The sequence below is a fragment of the Eublepharis macularius genome, chromosome 4, assembly GCF_028583425.1.
Source record: "Eublepharis macularius isolate TG4126 chromosome 4, MPM_Emac_v1.0, whole genome shotgun sequence".
Taxonomy (NCBI): domain Eukaryota; kingdom Metazoa; phylum Chordata; class Lepidosauria; order Squamata; family Eublepharidae; genus Eublepharis; species Eublepharis macularius.
In genome coordinates, this window is record NC_072793.1 from 102,809,651 (window position 1) to 102,827,557 (window position 17,907).

The 17,907-nt window shown below is 43.4% G+C and overlaps 1 protein-coding gene and 1 long non-coding RNA gene across 2 annotated transcripts; one reads left to right on the top strand and one right to left on the bottom strand.

The window, feature by feature from the left end:
* Nucleotides 1-354: 354 nt before the first annotated feature.
* Nucleotides 355-5,648, bottom strand: LOC129327519 (uncharacterized). Its single transcript, XR_008596839.1, has 2 exons — nucleotides 5,031-5,648; nucleotides 355-558 (listed from the first exon to the last, which is right to left on the bottom strand). It is a non-coding gene; the product is annotated as an uncharacterized LOC129327519 (long non-coding RNA).
* A 458-nt stretch (nucleotides 5,649-6,106) lies between these two features.
* Nucleotides 6,107-17,186, top strand: DUSP7 (dual specificity phosphatase 7). Its single transcript, XM_054976259.1, has 3 exons — nucleotides 6,107-7,217; nucleotides 10,565-10,993; nucleotides 14,809-17,186. The coding sequence occupies exons 1-3, from the start codon at nucleotides 6,803-6,805 to the stop codon at nucleotides 15,114-15,116; spliced, it is 1,152 nt and encodes a 383-aa protein (XP_054832234.1). The 5' UTR covers nucleotides 6,107-6,802; the 3' UTR covers nucleotides 15,117-17,186.
* The last annotated feature ends 721 nt before the right edge of the window (nucleotides 17,187-17,907 follow it).

Genomic DNA, 17,907 nt, shown 5'->3' on the forward strand with positions numbered 1-17,907 from the left:
ATTTATTTAAACCTCAATAGCTAAACTGAGAGAGCATTTCCAATTCTTGCAAACAATGAAAGTAGAAATGTGCCTTTATAGCAGTTAAAATACTAATAAATTGGACAACTTGGCTTCCTGGAAACAGTTAAAACGGCAAGTTCAAGAATTCTCTTGTGTTTGTCTTATTTAGGTTGTATGTCTGCAGGCAAGGATTATTTCTGTTTAGCGCACAGTGTGTTTTATGTAGTATAGAAATAAATAAAAGTTATTATTAATAGAAGAGCTGGCTATCTTGTTTATGGTCGCATGAAGTAGATGTATAGAATGGTCATTTGATATGGTAGCATGATGCATACCTCATTTTTACACATCTAAAGAGCAGCAATGAATAAGGTTTATTGAAAAATATGCAAGCCAATTTGTTGAATTAAAAAAATTAGAAGCACTTTGATAACAAGGATAACGGGTTGGTTAGTTGCAAATACAATTTTTTTACATCCTAGGACTACACCAGAAGTTGTACCTTCAGATGGCCATGTTAGTTGACTCATACTGCATCCATGAGCTGTGTGTGGACTGTGGAAAAAAGAGAAACAGAAAGCTGTTTTTCTGTTGTTGTTTTGACTTTCTCAAACAATACAAAACAAGACATAAAAACCTATGCAATTTCAGGCATTTGCAGTACAGCTCTACGCAGAGTGACACCCTTCTAAGTCCATAGACTTCCATGGGCAGTTGGATCCATTGGTACCTGTTTATATGGAGCTGTTTGTAGCTGATGTTAATATATTTTTTTAAAAATTAATGAACCCCAAAACTGTGTCCAGAAAAGCTGATTCCCAACTGCCTTTATTAATTGTGCTAATTAAATATATTCACACACATTTATTTGTTTAAATTCTGCTTCAGCTGATCATGGGCAAAAAAAAGTGCAGGGAGCTGAAGTCCTGCAGAGCCCCTCCCTGCCTTTGGTATTGTCACACACTTTAAAGGCCATTTTTGCCTCCAAATGGGTTCAAATTTTGTTCAAGGGAGGCGAGATTCTCAGGATGAATTCTTTACCCACAGGATGAATTCTATACTGCTTGGGATTTTTTACAGTTGCATGTAATTACTAAACCCACTTGCTGCATAAAGGAACAGGCTGTGCTTTCTTGGAATGTTTTACAATACGTATATATTTCTAAGGGTACTTTATGTGTTGTAAAGACCTGGAATGTTATCTAGGTGGTGTAGAGCTAGTTTACATTGCACATCCTCGTTTGGCAGGTTTGTGCTTGAACTGTCCACAACAGCAAGAGTTCTCATGCAAACTCTGCCCAGATGGAAGCTTTCCATGATACTGGTCTGGTGCTTATGCACTAATACTGAAGTTTGGGAAACCAGCATAAAAGCTCTGAGTGACTAAAGAGTATTCTGGCCAAGTCACCAGCACAGCAGAGCTGGGAATGATCCAGAAGAAACCACAGTTCCTGATGTTTGTACATCAACCTTTCTTCAAAACTGCAGCCTGTAGCGCTAAGTTAGGCACATGGTCCATCAAGTTTTAGTCTTGGTGACGGAGGTTTACTGTGAGCCAAGCTAGAAGTGACAAATTACACTTGAATGGCAAGTGAACAGACTCACATGTATTCCTTCCTGTTCACTTGCACAAGTGATCAGGGAGGAATACATGTGAGTCTGTTCACTTGCCATTCAAGTGTAATTCGTCACTTCTAGCTTGGCCCTGTGACAAGCTCTGCCTGAGTAGACACTATCATAAATGATGTGGAACACATAGCTTCTTTGCTTTGACATCTCTCACAGTACCCTTAGAAAACTGAAAAAGCTAATAGAAATTCCAAGCAGGTAACCAAATTTGTCTGTTAGAAACAAGGAGTCTTGTGGTAATTTGAAGACTAACATTTCTTGTAACCTAAGTTTTGTCCACTTTATCTTTGCGAAAAGCATGCTCTAAGCTGGCAGACACAGACAGAGGAAACAAATGATAAACAGTGCAGTCAAAAAGCTCTACGATGTAAGATGCAGTTTGTGACATTTTGCTACATATCTCTGCAGTTCTCTGCAATTCAAGATAAGCAGTGACCATTCATAATAATGGTGATAACAGTTTCCCTACCTTTGTTAAACTAATCTAATACCTATAGTAAGAGAGAAAACCTTTATCACAGCTCAGATCTAGACAAATACAATCAAGCTTCCTGATTCATTCAGCAGTTTCACACTGAAGTCTCTCTTTGAAGTGCTTTTGTTAAACAATGGTGACTTTCAGCTGCAAAGTATCCCAAGAGACTGAAAGGATTTCTCTCTGGTTCCGAATGCTGCCATTTTAATGTCAGATTTATCTCCATTCTTGAACTACACAGAAAGCTGAAGGGCATTGCTGACCTGTGATAACATGTATTATGTTAGAGGATGAGCACGTGAAGGATCCCCTGGTAGGACAGTTGATGTCATTTGGTCCCTGGATGAGGACTGAGATGACATTTAGGTTTGTTACACAACCTAATCTTTATTAGGAAGTAGCTGGTTTAAACTGAGAGCATGTCTATAAGCCTCCCACCCAAGGCCTTTAACAGAAAAGTATCATTGTCCAGGATGGGATGTGGATCATTAATGATAAATTAGTTTTACCTGAGAATTGTAACTGGCAACAAATGGTAATTTGTCACTTTCTCCTTTGCACCTCTCTGTAGAATGCAATGGCATTCTTCTAGGAATCAATATGGTTGGGAAGAGTGTGCTGTTGTCAGTTATTGCCGGAGTCATAACTGTGTATACGTTTTACATTTCATGGCCTTTTCTCTATCCCTATGTGTGTGTGTGAAGTAGACTCTAGTCTTCAAAAGTTTATGTATGCATGTGCAGTCGAGTCACAACCAACTTATGGCGACCTCAGCAAGGGGATTTCAAGGTAAATTAGAAGCAGAGGTGGTTTGCCAGTACCTTCCTCTGCAGAGTCTTCCTCAGTGGTTTCCCGTCCAAGTACTGACCCTGCTTAGATTTCAATCTGATCCTGCACTGGGCAGGGGGTTGGACTAGATGGTCTGTATGGCCCCTTCCAACTCTATGATTCTATGATTCTATGAATCTCTGATGAGATTGGGCTATATACCATGCCACCTTCCCTCCCCCTCAAAAACTTATGCTGCAATAAATCTTTAAGGTGATACAAAATTCATTTTGGTTTAAGTTCCAGAAACATAAAAGCAAGATAATACTTTATTGGACCAATTTGTTTTAAAATGCAGGGTACAATCTTTTGACTGTTCCACAGCTTGGATAATCACCAGAAAAAGAGTAAAGGTCACTGTTACCTAGTTCTCCCACATTTGTAAGGCTTCTGTTGTCTACAACAGGTTTCTCTGCCCCACATCCAATATAGGGAAGAAACCTGTGTCACGTGAAAGCTTGTTCAGTGTTTATTAAATGCTAATTGGTCCAAAGAAAAGAAAATCCTTTCTCAGATTTGCCATAGCTCTGCCTTGCATATATTATTTAGGTGATTGACAACTTTATCCCAAGGCCAGACTATAAGTTATTTGGGATAACAACAACCAAGCCACATGCTGGTGTAATATGGCAATAGCACCTCAGCAGTCTCTGGGGTTGCCTGTTTTGATTAATGATGATATTGTGAAAGTTTGACACTAGTAAGTTCATAAAAATGTTTATATGGGCTTCATATTGTATTGTAAGCTGCATCACTATTTATAAATTAGGTAGGATAAAATTTTGAACTATATCTCTCTTTCTTGTTCTATGGTATCAATATAAATTCATAAAACAGTTCAGTTTGCTGCAAAAACAGATTTTGCTTCCTTTTTAGTAGCTTCACCACCAGCAACTAAAGAACCATTTCACAATGCCAAATAGAGGCATATTCTGGTTTGCTGCCAGCATGCAACAAACAACTATAACCAGTTTGTCTTATTAGTGGACCTATATGATACAGGTTTACAAGCTTATTTTTGTTGTACTACTGATACCTTAAAATTTTTAGGTGGATAGCCATCTTGGTCTGCAGTAGAACAGCAAGATTCAGGTCCAGGAGCACCTTATGCTATTGGACTCAAATCTTTCTCTTAATATTTTAGACACATATATTAAAAAATCTGGATCACCTATTAAAAGATAGCTTCTGAAGAAGCTGTAAGTTGCCCACATATACATGCTAAAGACTGCTTTTTGTGATCAGTGTCCCGAAATATTAATAGATCCAGACGAAGAGAACTGTGGTTCTCGAAAGCTTATGCTACAGTCAAGTTGGTTAGTCTTAAAGGTGCTACTGGACTCTTTCCGAAATATTAAAACTCTGAACATCAGAGTTCAAAAGGGAAAGTGAAGCAGGAAAGAACTGCAAGTGCTTTCGATCAATGGAACTGTAATTCCTACAAGCCTAATTACTAGCTTTGCTGCGGAAGTTTGCTGGAAGCTTTCATGCTACCCCATATCTACCAAACATTCCATTCACTTCCACAGTTCCCCTTCCCGCGCTTTGCCTTTAGTGACTTGATACACGAGATTCCAAAAGTCCCGCCTCCCTCCTTCGATAGGCTCCTCGTGCTCCCTCACCGTCTATTTGAACAGCTCATTGGCTCCTTGTGAAAAGGCGACAGAAGGAAGTTTTTTTTAAAGCAGAAAGTCACGTGGAGTAAGAAGGCCAGTCAATGAAGGACTCCGTGGGTAAACAGCTAAAGAACGAGAATCCCCTCGATGTTTTATGGCTCGTGCAGCATATGCACAGGTAGTTTGAGGCTCGTTTTTCACCCAGTGCGGTTTTGGAATATATACGGCTGTAATTTCGAGCGTTTATTTCTGTGTAGATGCCCATGCATAACCCCGCTCCTTCATTAATTTAATCAATGAAGGCTCCCTTTGTTGTTATTTACTAGAGCAAGTAGTGCTTGTCCTTTTTCATCCTTATTAACCCCTTCCACACACCTTGGGCTGCCCGAGTCACAGTGATCTTTCAATTATAGAGCACACTGACGCCCACGGTGGTGCATTGCTGAGAGTCTGGTTGACATAACGCTATGCATATTCACCTGGGAGTACGCAGGGTCTTTCTTCAGAGGAAACATGCACAGAATGGACTTTCACGTCCCGCCCGCTCTGTGGGCCAAAAGCAGAGGGGGAGAGATTTGTGGCCATTTTGCCCTGTTGCGCGCGGCTTCCTTTTTCTCACAAGAGGCTCCGAAGTAGTCCGCCGAGCCTCTTCTCCATTAGGGCCAAAGGGACACTAGGACAGGCAACGCGAGAGGAGAGACGATGGTTCCCATAGAGTTGGAAACCTCTAGCGGAGTCTCCTTACAGTCCTGCAGTCATCCCGCCCCTAGCTGCTGTCCTCTTAGGCCCTCGAACGGTCGTAAATTACACAAGGCTGAAGCTGCGACGGCAGTGAAATGTCTAGAAGGGCTGTGGCTTGAATACTTGAAAATGTAGCTTTTCGAAGAGAGAAAAACTGCAGCCCGCGGACCACTTATTCTGGAACAGCCTCAGAAATCAGTGAGACAATTCGAAGAGATAATAGTTTTATCAATTACTCCTACAGAAGGCAGTTTCAGGTGGGTAGCAGTGTTGGTCTGCAGTCGAAGAGCAAGATCCGGGTCCATTAGCACCGTAAAGATCAACCAGATTTCCAGGGTATGAGCTTCGAGAGTGAAAGCTCATACGCTAGAAATCCAATTGGTCTTTCAGGTGCTATTGAACCGGGATCTTGCTTTCCCGGGGAAAGGACGCAGAATGTCTTGCTCTCCAGACTTCTGCCAGAGAGAATGCAGCAGGGGGACACTGTAGCGTCAAGTATACTGAACCTATCACTATGCATACAAGATTCCTTCCCGTTTCTCTTGCCCATTTTACTGACACGGTTCGGTCCAGAGGCCAGGAACATGCATAAACCACGGCAAAGAAATAAAATGACGGAGCTGCAGGATTTGGGTCCAGTGGCACAAACACGATTTTCAGGGTATAAGCTTCCGAGAGTCAAAGCTCCATTCCTCAGGTATGGAAGCTTCTGGTTCTCGAAAGCTTATACCCTGAAAATCTTGTTGGTCTCTAAGGTGCCATTGGACCCAAATGCTGGTGTTCTACTGATGACCAACACGGTTACCTACCTGAAACTACCTTCTGATGAAAATATTCCTTTTGTCCAGATCGCACAGAAATTAATTAGCTGAAGTCATTTCTCAGCAAGCGGACTGAGAAAGCTATGCGGCGTCCCCTTTAAGGCTGGCCTACCCGCCCAGTTCGCTCCCGCCTAGGCCCCGCCTCCTCGAGCGCGACGCGCCGATCGGCTGGCGAAGCCCCTTTTTAATTGAGGCTGTCAGGCAGAGCCCGCGATGAAGCGAGTGGGAGGGCGCGGCGGCCGGAGCAGAAGCGTCAGTAACTGGAGCAAGTAGCTGCTACCTTTCCCGGGGAGGGGAGAAGAGAGGCGAAGGAGCCGCCAGCCTTGCGATCTCGCAGCGAGCGCCCTCCTCCCGGAGGTGGGGAGAAGAGCCGCGCCGGCCTCTGCCTGCTTCTCTCCCCCTCTCCGCGCCTTTGGCTCCTGCAAGTGGAAGGAAGCGTCTTTGCAGCAAGCGGGAGGAGACAGAGGAGGAGGACGCCGATCTGCTCAGCCTTTGGGATCGCTCAGCGCCGCTAGCCCCCGTTGCATCACCCGGATCGCTTTTTAATTTTTAAAATACCGACGCGTTATTTTTTGCGCCATTTCTGCGGTTCAGCGAAGGCGGTGGGCATTTTCTCCCAGCAGCAGCGCTTGGCTTTCCGTGCGCGATCCCCTCGCACCCCCCCTTGGCCTCCTCCCGTTGCGATCCTGATGAAAAATCACATCTGGGGCAGCTCTCCCTGGGCTCCCATGGCTGCGGCGATGCCGTGGAAGAGCGTGGAGTGGCTGCAGGAGGAGCTGGAGACCAGCGGGGGCAGCTCGCTGCTGCTGCTCGACTGTCGCCCCCACGAGCTGTTCGAGTCGTCGCACATCGAGACCGCCATCAACTTGGCCATCCCGGGCCTGATGCTCCGGCGCCTCAAGAAGGGCAACCTGCCCATCCGCTCCATCATCCCCAACAACGAGGACAAGGAGCGCTTCGTCAAGCGCTGCAAGGCGGACACGGTGCTGCTGTACGACGAGGCCACGGCCGAGTGGCAGCAGGACGCGGGCGCCCCGACCTCCGTCCTCGGTCTCCTGCTGCAGAAGCTGCGCGACGACGGCTGCAAGGCCTTTTACCTGAAAGGTAAGCGGCGTGGGGGGGAGGACCGCCCGCCCGGAGAGCCGGCCGCAGGATTCAGACACCCCTTTCCCCGACGGACAGCAGCAGATCGCGGGTCTTCGGCTCCCAGGCAGAGCCACTGGCTCGATTCCCGCCTAAGGTCTTCCTCCCGCCCTTCCTCTAGATCTGTAACTGCCCCCCCCCGTCCCCCTCCGCCGGCGGCTTCAGGGATCCCTTTCCGCCGCCATGCGGGCCAGATCCCCGAATCGGAGCGCTTTCTCCCCCCACTTCCTGCGCATCCATTTTCCGGTGTGTTTGTGTGTGGGGGGGCTATGGACTGCTCCTTCTAAGAAATAACCCCCCCCCATTTAAAAGGGGTATTTTCGACGTCTAAAACGCACAAGCAGGGCTCCCAAGGGGGATTATGGGGTTTGTTTGCTTTTGCCGGAGGATTATGCACTTCCCTTAATCTCCCGCTGTTGGTGTTGCCCTGTATGCCCGCGCGTGTTTTAAGGTGGAATGGTTCCATGTGCTGAGACGTTTGACCACTGAGCTTTGGCTCTCCCCTTGCATTTTTTCCCCTTGGCCGAAAGGGGAAATTTTCCCTTGCCCTGTAAATTGTGTGGGAGGCATTATTCCCTCCTACTTCCTTTCTTCCAGAAAAAGGAGGTCTATTCTTGTCAGATTCCTCCCTATCCGCCAATGGAGAATTGTCAGAATATAAAAAAGTATCCCTTCTGCAGTCTGGTCTGTGAGAGTTCTGTATTCGTTTCTGGCTGGCATCTCTGGCTGTATCCAATTTGTTACCACCAACCTTCAAAGAGGATCTCTGGACAACTGCCTGTTTCTGCCCCCACTCCTGTGATTACCCCCTTAATAGGATTTTGGGGAAGGGGGGAGGATGGAAGGGGAAGCCATCTAAAGCCTGGTCCACGGCCATAGCTGCATCCATTGTGGCCCACTTGCCCCACATTCATTCTTACTACATATGTTGCTGCCTGGAAGCAGGATGGGAATATAGATCCTTTGGGGCTTGTCTGTCATCCTTAAAACCCCAATCCTGTTGGTAACTAGTCTGCAGATCCAGGTGCTTGGGTAGACCTTGAGAGATTGGCATCTGGCTGGCCTTGCCTTTGGCTAAGAGGTTGTGCTAGATGACCTCTCTGGTCCATTCTGATTCTGTGATTCCTTTCAGATCTCTGAATGAAATGCATTTGAATGGAGGTCTTAATTGATTAAATTCAGAGCTGCAATGGTTTTCTTTCAAAGGGCATTGCTGTGAGTGAGGATCCTAGGAGAGCAAAGATAAGACTTGCTCTCCTCACACACACCAACCGCTCTGGTCACTGGGTGGCAGGGTTGAGACAGAAATAGCAGACAACAGAGAATCAAAAGGATCCCTTTCAATAAAATCTTTAAAAAAAAAAACCACCATGGGATTTCCGTAGTGGAGGGAGGAGCAAGGGTTTTGATCAGTGTATGGGGTGGAGAGGAAGGATCAAATTGTTCCTATCTAGGATCTTTTCTTGTCTACTATTGACTTTTTAGTAGTTGTATTAAAGCTACCCTATTAGTTTCTTGAGTGATTCTTGACTGAGTGTACTGTCCAGCTTTTTCATTCTTCGGTTTATTTTTTTTTTACTACTTGTAAAGTGTAGCATTTAACCTTAATTTCATAGTTAATCTCTCTAACTCTCCCCTCCCTCCCCCTGCAGTTGATAAATTATATGTAACAGAAGAAAAAAGGCGTTAAAGCTGCTGCTTTTCTCTCCCTTCTCTTTTCTGGGGCCTCAGTGGGAAATGTTTCCAATTAAAATTCCAAAATGGCTTCTCTATATTGTCTTTCTCTTTGAGGAGAGAAAAAAAGGGAACCTGTTTTTTTCTTCATGAATGGATATGGCAGGGGCTGTGTACTCTGTTCAGTGACCTTACTGCAACTATGCCATTCTTCTTAAATTTCCAGGCGATTTTTATAATAGCAGTGTTTATCAGATTTAGATAATGATGGTTAAATGCCCATTAATGTACATTAAGGCAAAAGTAAATTTCACTTTTTCTAATTGCTAAATCAAATGAGCCATCAAAAATGAATAATTAGGAGGGGGAATTGTTTCTATTGTTGGTTGCATGTCAGCAAAGCCTTGAATTTGCTTAACCTTAAAGCAGATGCCTCCCCAAACAGACAGGCTTTTCAAAAAAAGCTGGCAGTTGTGATCTTGTAGCTAATATAGTCCAGTACTTAAAGATTCTGATTCTACAATTGGATCTTCAGTTGTCCCATTCTGTTATCCTGCTCTCCAGAATTATGTTGTCTTACTGCCCAGCATGTGTTATCTCTGCAAGTAGCTCAAATATATTTATCTGTGAGATTCTTTGAAGTGTTTAGTTCTTTTCAGGATACCTGTTGCCCTCTCAAGTGCCAAACCGATCCTCACTCAGCAGTTTCCCTTTCTGAAATGTGGCAGTGGCTTTTGCCAGTTATATGTCTGTTACCGGCACAGACACCCTGCTAGGAAGAAATAAAAGATAGCCATGTCTCACTATCAGTATTTTTCTCAAATTAAGCTTGTATAACATGTCAAGTCTGTGACTATGGGGTCTTGTTTCAGAAGCAGGTAATCAAACCATCTCACTCAGCACTGAAGCCTCCAGTGCTGAGTGAGATGGTAAATTGTCTCTGGGCTATATCACTTCAGCTTGTGGGGTAGTGGTGATACTGTATATTGTACGATCAAAGGTTTCTCTGTACCCCAAATTCGATATACTTAGAAAACTAAATAATGAGGTGAAAGGTTCTAGCCACTTCTTCTTCTTCTTGAAATGCTAACCTTATTTTTTTGTATGGAGGAACATTCAGTGAAGTAAGCCTCTATCTGCAGTTTGAAGTAGTGCAGCCCAGACTGGGGTTTACCACATTGGGTGGGAACTAGACCTGAGTGGGACAGAAAGAAGGGGGAGTCCTGCAGTGCAGACTGAGTGTGATCAATATCATCAACATTCACTTGAAGTTCTTTCTTTATTGGCACTGCTGAGTTTGCCAACTTTTGCTCTTCTGCCTTTAACAATATTTTATCATCTGCAGAGCAATGGTTATCTTCATGCTGTAAAAGGCATGACCCAGCAAGAGACACCTATCAAGCCACCGTTCAAAGGGCAATAGTAGGGTAGACCTGTGTTTTGGGTCAGTTGGCAACCTAAACTGCTGTTGAAGAGGAAACATGAAAGAAAGGGGTCTTAAGGGAAAAAATTCACCCCACTGATTCTGTCAGTCTTATTGAAAATGTGAAGTTCCCTTGGTAATAAGCATTTAGTTATTTGTAGCATTCAAATAAATTCATGACAGTAAAGGTATTTTCTATTTGCTTTCATAGGTGGATTCAACAAGTTTCAGACAGAATTCTCAGAGCATTGTGAAACCAGTCTTGACACTTCTTCTCCCACCAACTCTCCTCCTTCATCGGTTCTTGGTCTGGGCGGGCTGAGGATAAGCTCTGATTGTTCCGATGGGGAATCTGATCGGGAACCAAGCAGTGCCACAGAATCCGATGGGAGCCCCATCCCAAACAACCAGCCTGCCTTCCCTGTCCAGATTCTCCCTTATTTGTATCTGGGCTGTGCCAAAGATTCCAGCAACCTGGATGTCTTGGGCAAGTATGGCATCAAGTACATCCTGAATGTTACTCCCAACCTTCCCAACATGTTTGAGCACGACGGAGAATTCAAGTACAAACAGATTCCCATCTCGGATCACTGGAGTCAGAATCTCTCCCAATTCTTTCCTGAGGCCATCGCTTTCATTGGTAGGTGTTGGACATCCTGTTCTTGACGGAACAGCCCCTTTAGCAATCAGTAATTTTCCATAACTAGTCTAGAGACTTCTGTAACTGTTCCTTCCATCTACCTTTGGTGAATTAATGTGTCCAGTTTTACACCTCCCAACTCTGGTACCTACTGAATGTGCCAGCAGTGGGCAATCAGGTGTAACCAGATTGGCCTATACATCAGATGATTTAATTGGAACAAAGATCACATCCAATAATCCCTCTGGGGATTCGCTGCACGTGGTAGATCTAGAGATAGGATTGTGTATGGTCATTGGTTTTGGTTACATCTGCTATGCATTATGGATGTATTTCCCTTTTATATTTGCAGTAAAAATAAGCTAAGCGTCAGAATCTTAACTTTTGATTCACAGATTACTTTAGTTGGTGCTTAGATAGCCTGTTGTGTAATTGGCATAAGGAATCTGCCTATATGACCTTGTTCCTCCTAAACCACTATCCCAATATATTATATAAGTTTTAACTATGGAAGTAGTGTCCAATTGGTTCTCTGGAGAGGCATCATATACATTTTCTAAATAAAATTGTGAGACAGTATACTTGTCTGTGATTTAGGAAGTGGGTAAAGCTGTCATTTCAAATGTTCTTCCTCCAGACAACCGTTTCAACATTGATTTGTCTGGCAGGGAACTCCTTAGTATCTGCTGTGGTCCCCTTGTCTGATGCTAAAGATTCTGGGTCATATTCATACAATTGATGTGGGACACTGACCAGGTCTTTGGGGCCTAACCATCATCTTGTGTCAACTGAGAGTATGACCACACATCAGGTCTTCACCTATAGCTGCAAATAGCAGTAGAAGATCTGTGTTAGGCAGCAAGCTCTTTTGCTGGGAAGATTATCTACTATTACTGATCTTCTCATTAAGAAAACACAGGATTTTCTAGAACAGTTTGAAAAGTGTGTGTGTGTTATGTGCTGTCAAATTGCTTCTGACTTTTGGCAAGCCTATGAATGAAAGATCTCCCAAACATCCTAGCATTAACAGACTTGCTCAGATCTTGCAAAGTGGAGGCAGTGGCTTCCTTTACCGAGTTAAACCGTTTCATTTTTGATCTTCCTCTTTTCGTAATACATTCAACTTTTCCTAGCATTACTGACTTTTCCAGTGAGTCTTGCCTTGAAAATTATTGATATAAAATAGTGTAGGGTTGCCCTACACCTGCATGCATGCTGTTATATTACTAGATGCAGAACCGTGTTGGATCTGCATGTGATGGTGCATTCACCCACGCAGGTTATCTCAGCACTAAATGTACCAAATGATGAATATGCATGTGTGAACCAACTTACAGACTTGGTGGATGTCATCAAGGCTGCTTATTGCAGTTTGGAGATAAAATCCTTGTGCTGATCATCTAAAAGTGAATTGAGAATCTTCCTGTGTCTAAATGGTAGCTTCATAGTGTCACTTTAGCTTTCAAAAATTATTTTGTGATACAGAAATATAGCTGATGGCCAGTACTTTAAAAAAATGCAGTGGTTTTTGTATCTGCTTTCAAATGTGTTGCGTCCAAAAGATGTCCTCTTTGTTTTACATTGGAGGTTAGGGGGAAAGCACACATGGTAGGTTGGGTCTTCTCTTCTTTGTGCATACTTGACTAGATAGGTTAGCTCTGTTATAGCAGAATAATCAAGCATCATCATCATCATAACATTCGATTTATATACCGCCCTTCAGGACAACTTAATGCCCACTCAGAGCAGTTTACAAAGTATGTCATTATTATCCCCACAACAAAACACCCTATAAGTTGGGGGGGGGGGGCTGAGAGAGCTCCAGAGAGCTGTGACTAGCCCAAGGTCACCCAGCTGGCTTCAAGTGGAGGAGTGGGAAATCAAACCCAGCTCTCCATATTAGAGTCCCACGCTCTTAACCACTACACCAAACTGGCTCTCCCCATTTGTTAGCATTTAATGCTTAGGATCCCCCCATTTGTTAGCAGTACTGGTAAGTGTATAGAATGTGCACTCCTGATAAACTTGGGAAATACACATAGTATGGTATAATTGACTCATAATGTGGCACATATATTAGCCACAGCTCTGTTCACTGTTGTAGAGAAACTAGGCAAATGTTGACGTGCCTGGACACACCAAAAAATATGGCTACATCAAAGTTGCTAATGTTGCTTGCAGTGTCATTCCTTTTTCTAGATAGCTTTCCTGTTGTAAACTATGGCCATTTTCACACGTGCCCTGAGAGATCGCACAAACTCATGGCATGAAGCATCTTCCTAGCATGATCTCCCAGCACGATCCCCTTTAATGGCCCGATGACATCAGAAAAAGCGCCATTAAACGGGATCCTGCCGGGAAATCGTGCTAGGAAGACACTTTTATGCCGTGAGTTTTGTGCGATCTTCCGGGTGCGTGGCCATGTGAAACGGCCTATCACTTTAGGCGGGGGGGGGGGGGGGAGGCAAGCTGATGTCCAGATGTATTTAGACTTATACTACTACAGATTTTAAAAATCTTTAAGATCTGTCTCTTCAATTGCATTGATGTTATTGGAACTTGTTTTTGCTTCAAGGCTTGCTGCTAAAGTATGGTATTGAAACACTGCATTCAGTCAAAAACATCCTTCTGTGAAAACCACACTTCATGCTTTTGGTTTTTATGACAGGAAATTATTACCTCATTCATTCACTATAAAACCCAAGTTTGAAAGAAAAAGCACCTGTGTTCAAAGAGAACACCAGAAGCCTCAGAGAAACTAGTTAGAGAAATGACCATGCTTGCTTAGAGACTTGTGCAGTGCTGTGGTATAAGAAGTTAAGTGAGTTCATTCTGTGTTTCCCTTTTTCATCAGCTATCTGTAGCTTATGAATTTCCGCTGCTACTAAAAGAACAAGATGCAATCTTATACAGAGTTAGTACAAAGTGGTTTCACACTGGAGCATAGGATTGTACTGCCCGATAGCAGGTCACCAAGACCTCAGCTTGTGTCTGAAATTAGCCGCGTTGACCTCGATGGAATGTACTTATGAGTGCTTTTGCTTACAGTTGTGGCCTTTGTCACTTGGGTCACGGTATTAGTTTACTTAAGTAGGGCTAAGATCAGGTAAAGGTGTGAAGAATGGGTCCTCAATCTCCACTGTCAATTACATGTAGATGGTCCTTGGCAGTGCTTTCAGCCTATGAAAATATGTTGCTTTGGTCATTCGAATGCAATTTGCCTGCCTTGCTTGCCCTTATATGCTTGAGTGTTTGTATTAAACAATGGAAATTTTGTGTGGTAAGATGTAATCGGCTTTAGCAAACTTCAGCTCCCATGTGAAGCTGACTTTTGTGTTCAGAAAATATGAGGGCTCTCCAAAAGCTGGCAAACGTGGCCATTGTAGCAAAGTCTTGGCTACTAACCAGAGTGTTGCTTAATACTAAACAGTGATGAATCTGGAGAACACTGAACTGCCATCTTAAGAAGATTCAAGGATTACAAGTCTGAAGTCGTCCCTCACACTTATTTCTTTATCTTTTCCACTTACTTCCTAATGCAGAAAGATGATGTAAGATTTAAAGAATTTATATTTATAAACTGTCGTTGTACAGGGTTGGCTGCCACTATTGACTCAACATATGAAACTTGCAGATAGCATTTAGTTGTAATGGTAATTGAGTAGTTGTGTGTGATATATGGATGAGGCTTAGTTTAGTCATTTTGCAGCCTTTGACCTGAAAAGGTGGGTGCAGGTTTCCAATGAACCCTGTGCCAGCTATCGAGGTGGCTTCTTTGTCACAGAATGTTAACCCTCTATCTCTTCTCATTTCAGATGAGGCCCGTTCCAAGAAATGTGGTATCCTTGTTCACTGCCTTGCCGGCATCAGCAGGTCTGTAACAGTAACTGTTGCCTACTTAATGCAAAAGCTCAACTTGTCTCTGAATGATGCCTATGATTTTGTGAAAAGGAAAAAGTCTAATATCTCCCCAAACTTTAACTTCATGGGTCAACTCCTGGACTTCGAAAGGACTTTGGGACTCAACAGCCCATGTGATAACCGCTCCCCCAGTGAGCAGCTTTACTTCTCCACCCCTACTAATCACAACTTGTTTCAGCTGAACACTTTGGAATCCACATGAAGGGGATTTGTCTTGGGGGCATCCTGAGCCTTGAATAGCTTCACTTGAGCATTTCAAATTCATTAAAGGAAAAAAAAGTCTTTCCGGTCAGCCTTGAAAGAACTGGTTTCTCCAAGCAGAGCTGTTTGGTTGCTGCTTTACTGAAGAGGCTTGTGCCGTTTATTAGTATTCTGATGCTAATCCAAATGGGTTCAGAGGAGTTACCTTATCAGAGTTATTTAATGTGAGGGATGGCCTGGCATTCTGATCGCAGCTGTTACTGGCAATAACTGCTTTCCTGAGTGTGTAGAGACTGGCGCAGTACACACCACACATGCACACTACACTTGCATGCAAACACTGCTTGTGTGTGTGTTAACAGAGTGGAAAGCAAAGGAGACTTTATGCACTTGGCAACCTTGACCAATAAGTGTTGGCCTGAGACTGTTGTTTTAAAAACCCAGTTTACTTTTTTAAAAGGAGATAATCTTTACTCTTTCTTGGGTTCAAACTCTTTTTAAATGTATACGTTCCTGACTGTTTGTACAGACAAGGTTGCGAAACCAGTATTTTATTCTGTTACTGTTCAATTCATGTTTTTTAGATAAAGGAGAAGAATCAAATGTTTCTATTGACCAAATGCATTTTGCACACTTTGTAAAGCCTTGATTATATACTGGCATGTTACTGGGTACTGGGAGTGAGCAAGACAGACACCTGCTGCTACTGTTGGCACCTGGGTGGAGTTTTCATTACCTGTGAGGGCCAGTTGGTGATAACGCCCCCTCTACCATGCCCACATTCACAATCTCTTCTGCACTGAATCAGCCAAGGTGACTAACTGCCAATGTGCATTTTTAAACACCACCTTTGCCAAAAACAAGCAAGTCCACACCCCTACCCTGTACCAGCTGCCACTCTGTTTGGTGTTACTTGAGATTGCACCTCACCTAACCTCCACCCAGAGCTGGCAGAAGCATGTTTAAGGCTCTCAGCTGCTCTGTGCAGCCTGTTACGACTGTTAACGTCACCCAGCTGGCCTGAAATCATTCCAGCTTCCGAAGCAATGAAAATCTTTTCAACAATGTTGGCATTTCTCTGGCGCTCTTGACTCTTCTGTGGAGGGAGGAGCAGTGTGGAGGTGAGGCCAGGCAGCCAATGATCCTGCTGTTTAAGTAGGCTTGTGCGGAGCCAAGGCTCTTCTGACGCAGAACCAGAGGATGTTGCTTATGAACCACAGGAGGGCACGGGATTGTGCTGTTGAAAAAAGATGGTGGTGGGTGGGGAAGCGGGGGAGATCTAAAAGCCACTGGAACTTTCTGGTGAATTTTCTTTTTCTGGGTAACTTCTTTGCTGTGCCTTCTACAACAAGAAGACTTGTTTATATTTCTCACTAATGTATGGGAAAATACATCTTGTATTATACTGGAAGAGGGAGAAGTGGTGCTTACATTTTTTTTCAGGAGGGCCGAAGAGACAAGGAAAAATTGTATTGGCTTCAGGGTAGTCCCTCCTTTTTCCCGCCTCCCTTTCCACTTTCACTCTCAAAGTAACTTAAAGCCACGGATTTTTTTCCTAAATATTCAGTTTTATACTTTTTCAACAAATAAAAAACTATCTTTGTGTGAAAGAATGTTTAATGCTGTCGCATCAAGAAATTGTGGTGTGTTTTTGTTAAATATTCATTCCAGAATATTGGAATGATCTTTTTTTGTTTGTTTGTTCATTTGTTCCTATTTTTTTAAACGTAATAACGTTGGATTTGTTGGGGTCATTAGGGCAAGAGGAGTGGCGCACTAAGTGTGGATGAGCAAGCAAGTGGAGATTCTCTTTAACTGCATCTTACCTCAAGGAGGCATTTTTTTTTCAGGGATTTAGACTGTGCATCTGTATCTTGTTAAGCTGGTTTGTATAAAGGCTTCCTGTGCCAATGGCGGTCTTCATTAAGATGCATCCTCTTTGTATAAATGAGAGTTTGTTAGTGAGGGACAGCTTTGCTTTCTATGTTATGAAGGAAAAATAAGTGACCCTATGTATCCTGAACCCAATATTGGGATTCTGTTTATATTGCAAATAAATATTATTTTTTCTTTAAAACCATGTTTCTGTGTTTCAGTACTTGTTGCCAGTTTAGCTTCTTCCCTTTTAAAAAGGAAACATTATTCCCTTTGTTTTGAACCCACTGCTCTGACCAGGACTAGTGTTTGTTGGTCAGTGTTTATGTGGCTTGCACTGTGTTCATTTGGTTTGCACTGTTTAATTTTCAAGGACCTGTGGTAAAATCTGGGGGAAGGGGCCTGAATTAAAGAATAAAAAGCAATTGGAAAGACTTGGCCCCATCTTTTTGGCAGAAGCATACTTATTGACTGATATGTGTGCCACAGGCTTCTCTTGCTGGGACCTTGCCACTGTCACCAGTTGCATCATTAGTGAATATGGCTGAGCTATGTCTCTCAACTTAGTTGGGAATTCATATTTGAAGATGTATTGACAACTTAAAAAAACAACTGGAGAAGTCAGTGGGCTCTCTAGGTAACTAGCACTTCAGATAATCCAGCCCTTCTGGGGCTCGATCCTTTAGTGTGCAAAGCTCTTGACAAAAACTAGTGTTGGGGCGGGTGACAAGTGCTGATGGCATCATGCCCCTTACCATGTCTTTTGGCAAGGGTAAGCTGTATTTTTAATGTCTCGTGAATTCAGAGCGGATAAGGGAAGCTCAATTCATGTTGAGCTTTGTTCTTCCTGCCTATCTGGACTTGATCCACTGATTCCTATCAGAAACACTGTAAGCCTGAAGCAGCCACACCTTTAC

Bases quoted from the DNA above. Each gene is read 5' to 3' on its own strand.
- DUSP7 (XM_054976259.1), top strand. From the start codon at position 6,803: ATGAAAAATCACATCTGGGGCAGCTCTCCCTGGGCTCCCATGGCTGCG. The intron at 7,218-10,564 runs GTAAGCGGCGTG...TTGCTTTCATAG, and splicing joins CAAGGCCTTTTACCTGAAAG to GTGGATTCAACAAGTTTCAG. The intron at 10,994-14,808 runs GTAGGTGTTGGA...TTCTCATTTCAG, and splicing joins TGAGGCCATCGCTTTCATTG to ATGAGGCCCGTTCCAAGAAA.